The following is a 7,083-nucleotide window of genomic DNA, read 5'->3' as shown; positions in this document are numbered from 1 at the left end:
TCAACTTTCTATGAATATATTTCAATACATTCCTCTGTGAACAACCAGCCCTTTCAGCAATGACGTTCTGTTAACCCAGATGCTGTTTATTTAGTATGCGAGTACAATGAAACGATCATCTGGAAGTATTCAGCTGGAGAAACACTGAAGGGCAATATTTTAATAGAATATTTAAGAGTTTTTCAATGACAAAATACTAAATATTTTAACTAATCTAAGACTGTAACTAATGATTATTTTGGTATTCAAGTAATCTACTGATTATTTTGATAATTGAGTAATCTGATATTTTTAGTAACACAAATAGATCTCAGTGAAAACAAGACTTTAGTATTGATTTTTTTATATAAACTAACGATGAGGCAAAAGTAATTGGTACAAATAAAATATAAAAACCAAGTAATTACATGGTTTTATTGAACAACACCTATGTAATATTCCTATACATAATATGGACATAACAAATATCGGTTGCACTTTATTTTACAGCACGTGAACTTAACATGTACTTATAGTGTACTTACAGTGTATTTATCTAATAAAGTTCTGGTAATACAAGGTAACTTCATGGGGTAGGGTTAGATTTAGGGGTAGGTTCAGGTTTAGTACCTAGTTATTACATAGTCATTGTAATTACTATAATAAGTACATAGTATGTACATGGGGAACATGACTGTAAATATCTGCAGAGGTATTTACAGTGTAATTAAACAAATGTTTAAATCCATTAAATTTTAATGTTTGGCCATATGCCAAATATTCATAGCCACATTCAAAAATTGATATTACTGACATGTAATCTGATGTAATCTACATACCACTGGGCAGCACTGAGTTGTAAAAGGTTAGAGCAAAAAGTGTGTCTTTTTTTTTCTCCCTGATGTGTGTCTGGAAAATGCCATATATCTCAGCAATGGAAGCGCGCAGAAATGTGAAAATGGTCTCGTTTGAAAGAAGAGAACATAATCTAACCATTTGATCTGTGATCATTTAGATCTTTGATCTGTCAAATTCCTGAGAATTTCTGACAGCTTTCTTGTGATAAATAACTTGACTGTTTTGTTAAAAATAAATTTGTGGAAATTCACATGTAGGACGAATACTATTCTAAGCAGTTCTTAGAGACTCTAAATTTTCAAATAAACCCATATAAGGGGCTGATACCATATAAGGAAGGCTATGCAAATGAATTATAAACATTTATAAGGTGATTTTGGACCCGTATCTGGGTCCGCAGAGCTTAGATTATAGAAGTATGAACAATTAAGTTGTCAGTTGTAAAGATGTTTCCACTGTGTCTGGATCTGTTTTAATAGGAGCTGGAGCTTGAAGATTCTTCAGTCTGAACTCCTTCTCATCTGAAAGATATCAAAGAAAAGATTTTCATACAATTGCCATTATTGCCAATATTTCAATAATTTTGAAATAATTTTACATTAAAATGTACACGGATCTTTGTTTATTAAACTTTTTTAACAAGTGTTCTAGTTTAAGCATCTCATACTGAAAAGTATGAATCATATCACAACTTACATTTAATTCCAATTAATTATGCTTTCCCATTTTCAGTTTTCATGCAATTTTATTATTTATTAGCTTTCAACCAAATCAAGAACTGCCAGTCTGAAAAGCCGTTTAATTTCGACTGAATGTTTTTTTTTTTTTTTTTGATGGCCAGTGCCAATATCTTGGTGTAATCCTATATCCAGTATCTATAATATAATATAATAATATAATATAATATAATATAATATAATATAATATAATATAATATAATATAATATAATATAATATAATACTATTTCATTTAATAGATAGTAAATATTATATATTTAATATATATAAAAGCATCTGCTAAATTAATAAATGTAAGTTTATGAATTGGCATTTAAAACGTTTTTGACTATGGAGGACTGTGGTGTGAACTTTTAAAGCTCAAAAAGAACAGCTTCATATTTTGATCAGTCTCCCTTTTGCTGAAAATGCAAATGCTCACGGTGATGAAGACATCTCTTACCTTTTTGGTGCTGCTTGCTTTGTCTACAGCTTCGACATGCACAGATGATAAGAACACATAGCAGCAGCAGAAGAAGGGCTCCTGAACCTGCTAAAATACTCACCATTACCCAGAAATCAAAGCCAAATAATATGGGTAATAATCTGGGACCTGGGTCGCCTTTAGTTGTAGGACCGGTAAGACAAAAAACAAATGTTATGAAGCTGTTAGAAATCCAAAAAACTGAAACAAACTCATTGAAGAAAGGATGTGAAAAAATGACTTACAAGAAACTGTAATGCTATCACTTTGCTCTTTGCTGACAGGATTGCTCACACTGCAGGAGTACGGTTTATTCTCCTGTACTTGAGCAGACGTCAAGAGCAGTTTTGGGTTGTTTTCATACTGGATGATATTATCTTCTTTATACCAGGATACAGTCAGATCTGTACGGTGTCTAAAGTCACAGGTGAGAGTAGTGATCCCATCTTTGTTGTTGATCTTCACAGTAGGTTTAGGAGCGTTTGCTGTAAAAGAAACATGGTGGTTATTTCCTACTACTGAAACTACAATAGAAACATACAGTTTTATTTTGTTATTATGGCAGAAGGGTTTAAATAATACGATCTTACCATAAACCTTAATTTCCTTTTCTCCAGCATCAAGCTGTGTACCGTCATTATTAAAAACAGTGTATGTATATCTGCCGCTGTTCTTCAGACTAACACTTTCAAATGTTAATGATCCATCTTCTTCTATTGTTAGACCTGGAGTGTTTTTCCTGATCTTCCCATTTTTCCTCTGAATCACGACATCACTAGAGAGATGGGTCCATTTGATCTCATAAGATTTGTCAGTGTTTCTAGTTTGAAGCTTTATGGTGCAGGACGTTCCCTCGAGTAGATCTGTTTTATATATCTCTGAAACTATAAGAGAAAACATTTATATCAGCATTTATTTCAGATTTCTCAAGGTTGGTTTCTTTTCAAAAGCCCATTTCTGATTAGACCTTAACTTTAGACCAGTGATTCCCAACCTTTTTGAACTCTTGGACCACACAACCAAACACATATGTTTGTGCGGCCCACTGCAAAAAAATTAACTGTCCCCCCTATTGTTGGGTTAATAAAATAGAAGCTAGATTGTTAACTGACTGTATTGAATGAACTGGCAATGAACAGAAAATAACTCAGCCTGGCAGCACCGCTTGGTACAACTCCTCTTGTTCTGTAGCATATGCAGCAAAAATATCTAAGATAAATTGGCGGTTTATTCTTAAACCAATCAGAGAGCTTGAATAGTGGAAACATAATTAGTTTAATATTTTTTTTCTTATCTAGTTAAATAAAAATTATGTAATTATGTTATGACAGACATTTTACATATATGAACAATATTACTATTTCTTTTAATAGTAATTGGCGGCCCACCTGTAATACCATCGCGGCCCACAGGTTGAAAACCACTGCTTTAGACTAAACGGCTGAACTCAGTTAAATATTCTGTTCGGCCGTTTTTGACCATAAAAACGATATGGTTGATTTAAAACAACACAATGTAGTTTAGATGAAATTTCAATATTCCATTCTCTTTGTAGTATTAAAAGCTCTAGGTGCATAAAGAAGCTGCAAAGACTAAAGTCTCAAATTTAAAGAGATATTCTTTATAAAAGTTAAGTCAACCACTCGTAACAACATCACTGTCGTAGGGCTGGGCGATAAATAAATTTGATTGATTAACTCGAATGTGTAGTTTACACTGACCCCATATTTCCAAATGGGCTCAACCCTCCCCCCGCGTGTTTGCCATAGAGACATGCTTCCGAGAGAAATGTTTCGCCCTACGATATGAACAAGTCCGTAACAACACAAGCACACCCACCAAAAAGCAACCTACAGCAGTGTTACTATTGTGCGGCTCACTTACACTGGAAGCGGTGTGATGCGACACAATCCCCATCAGTAAACTGATGCCTCGTTCTATTTATGACGACGTGTACTGACACTACTTTCAGATGATTTGCAACTGTAGTGTGGTGTCATCAAATTTTGACAGACTTTAAGCGCAGTTGGGCACAGCACGACAACTCTCGCGTCCAGTATAGACACAATTAGACAATGTATTTATTTAATAATTTACATTAAACATTTAAATAAAATAAAAACCTAAACAAGCAGCATTACAAGATGGAAATATAGAATAGGAAATATATTTACACTTGCTTTGTCCTATGTCCATGACACCGACTCACTGCGGAATTGCCAGAGTGTGCGTAGTGTGCACCTGTATGGTTAGATGCAAGACGGCTTGTGTATATATATATATATATATATATATATATATATATATATAAAATTAAGGTATTTCATCTGGTCTCAGTTACAAATTTGACTGGTAAATAATAAAGAATGATAGCTCGTATTGTATTGCATTTCATTGCATATCAGGGATGACAGATTGATAAAAAGACATGGCATTTATGACTAAATGTAACTTTTGATACTTTGCCCTATCAGTACGGCACCCATGGCATGCTGCACTTCCATGTTGTGGAGATGCTGTGTTTCATTGTGAAAGCAAAACTACATTTTGTCCTTCCAAAAGAGGACAAGACTAGAAATCAGAGGTTATGTATTAACAACACTGTTCCAGAACAGTTGAACCCAAATATTCAGATGTGTCAAACGCATTTTATGGAGGACTGTTTCCTGATTCTGGGAGAATAGATTACAATGATGTCTGTTATGACTCACAGACTTTATGTACGCTTTTTATATTTAAAGAATTTGTCACTGATGATTCAAACACAAGTTTTGAGCAGTCTAGAGTAGCATTTGTTATTTGACGTTTCTTCGATCACAAATGCAGACATGGTTTTATGGTTAAACTGGTGGAGTCAGCTGTTTAACCGTCAGTGGCTTGTTACTGCAAACACATACGATCTTAATCACTGTCTGTCACGTGACTCTGTCCTCTTTGTTCTTGAACTGATGGTAAAACTAAGGACATTATTAACTGTCTTCATTAAATTCATTTTGAAAGATGAAGCTCGCGAATATAGAAAGGGTCGTTATATTTCCAATGAGTGCTTAAAAAAAAAAACGACACCTTTGAGAGAGGCGAGGCATAGAGGACCTACAATAATCTACAGTATTTAAAAAAAATAAAATTAAATTTGAGCAATGAAGCATTTCAGTATATTCTATTACACCAAACACACAAAATAATCTTTTGTGTGGGATAAGATGTCACAAATGGGGACCAGGCTTTTTATCAAAATAAAAATATCAGAACTATTATAAAACCATAAAATAAAATGAATAAAAAAAAAAAAAATCTGTTCTGAAAATACAGTGCAATGTTAAAGTTCAAATCTGCCTTTAAATCTGCATTCACCTATTTATCCAGCATATCATTTCTATAATTTATTTTAATGGTCCCACTTTATATTAGGTGGCCTTAACTACTATGTACTTACATAAAAAAATAAGTACAATTTACTTACTGTGTTCATATTGTATTGTAAAACACTTTTGCTGCTATTGAGGTGGGATAGGGGTAAGGTTAGGGAGAGGTTTGGAGGTATGGGTAAGTTTAAGGGTGGGTTAAGGTGTAAAGTATGGGTCAACAGTGTAATTATAAATGTAATTGCAGAAATTAAATACAGATGTAATTACATGTTGTTGTTTTTAAATATAAGTACAATGTAAAAACATGTACACAATAAGTACATTGTACTAAATCATTAATTAAAATGTAAGTACATAGTAGTTAAGGCCACTTAATATAAAGTGGGTCTGCCCTAAAAAAAATAATAATAATAGTAATACAATAAAAAAGGTTCACCAATGAACATTACTATCAAAACCATTTTCAGGCAGAACCGTTTTATTTTCTTAATGTGAAGAACTAAATAAATCTAAATAATCGATGTATTTGTAAAATACAAAGATTAAATGTTCATCTGGTCTCTTTCTATATATATATGACATTATGTAAGTGTCTTCTAGTGAAGGCGGATGTGCACAAACTCGAAATGCAGCAGTTTAATCTAAGATTTGCAAATCGGGCTGTTTTAGTTCAGTTCATTAAAATATCTACACAAAATGAATACATAACTTACCAGTGATTACAGTAATGAAGCCAGAGAGGAATAGAAATAAGAGACTGTGTTGGCAGCTCATTGCTCTTCTGCAAACAGAAAATATATTCCAGAATATATTCCTTTTGACCACCTGCTCGTCGACACAGGAATAACTTCCGTTCACAAACAGAAAAGAGAACAGAAAGTTTGCATTTAGGGAGCTGTCGATAATGCAGAATCATCAACTAAAGATGTCAGTGATTATGCAGAACCAAACTTAAAAAAAAAATGCTGCACGCTCTTAAAACAGCGAGATTAACAACTGACCCTGTTCTCACAAGTGTTGCCAGATCCGCGGTTTCCCGCGTAACTGCGGTACTTTAAAACTTTTACCGCGGGAAGTTTTTCATGTCGGCGGGTTAAAGCGACCCCATTAACGTGATATTTAACCCTGGGGTACGACTTGTACCAGGGGAAACCGACCTAAAAATATGTGTTTACACCGTTGGATCGCCACTGAAAAGCGTCTGTGCTAGTTTTGAACTAATTTAGAGTCGCAATTGGACGGTTTTTGCAGTGAAAACCTGGCAACCCTGCCGACGCAACACATCTTTTTTCACGCAGTGAATAGAGAGCCCTTAGCAAATGGTGCGAATGTGTCATGTATTTGGGTGCCTGCTTATGTAGGTGTGAAAGGAAATAAAGAGGTAGATCTTTTAGCAAAACAATCTCTCACATCTCAAAGAATATATATATAATATAAGTTAAGTTAAGTAAATCTGAAGCCAAGACTATAATAAAGGTACATACACAAAATATATGCCAGGAATACTGGGATATTAATGATACAGGAATACATTTTTATAATATTTAAAGTTGGTGTAGGAAGAGAAATGAGTAAAAAAAGAAACAAGTCATTGCCCGTCTCAGAATAGAACATACAGGGCTCAATAAGACTCTGCATTTAATGGGTGAACACACAAATGGTTTATGTAAACATTAT

General features: G+C 33.8%; 1 protein-coding gene across 1 annotated transcript; it reads right to left on the bottom strand.

Moving 5' to 3' along the window:
• Positions 1 to 606: 606 nt before the first annotated feature.
• On the bottom strand, positions 607 to 6,382 carry LOC113044602 (T-cell surface antigen CD2-like). Its single transcript, XM_026204717.1, has 5 exons — positions 6,120 to 6,382; positions 2,629 to 2,922; positions 2,284 to 2,523; positions 2,018 to 2,176; positions 607 to 1,358 (listed from the first exon to the last, which is right to left on the bottom strand). The coding sequence occupies exons 1-5, from the start codon at positions 6,178 to 6,180 to the stop codon at positions 1,264 to 1,266; spliced, it is 849 nt and encodes a 282-aa protein (XP_026060502.1). The 5' UTR covers positions 6,181 to 6,382; the 3' UTR covers positions 607 to 1,263.
• Positions 6,383 to 7,083: the final 701 nt, after the last annotated feature.

The sequence above is a fragment of the Carassius auratus genome, chromosome 26 (assembly GCF_003368295.1).
Source record: "Carassius auratus strain Wakin chromosome 26, ASM336829v1, whole genome shotgun sequence".
NCBI classification, from domain to species: Eukaryota; Metazoa; Chordata; class Actinopteri; order Cypriniformes; family Cyprinidae; genus Carassius; species Carassius auratus.
The sequence above is the reverse complement of the archived record's forward strand: the minus strand, read 5'-3'. Positions and strand labels throughout refer to the sequence as shown.

Bases quoted from the DNA above. Each gene is read 5' to 3' on its own strand.
- LOC113044602 (XM_026204717.1), bottom strand. From the start codon at position 6,180: ATGAGCTGCCAACACAGTCTCTTATTTCTATTCCTCTCTGGCTTCATT. The intron at 2,923-6,119 runs GTAAGTTATGTA...TTTCTCTTATAG, and splicing joins CTTCATTACTGTAATCACTG to TTTCAGAGATATATAAAACA. The intron at 2,524-2,628 runs GTAAGATCGTAT...TTTCTTTTACAG, and splicing joins AAAGGAAATTAAGGTTTATG to CAAACGCTCCTAAACCTACT.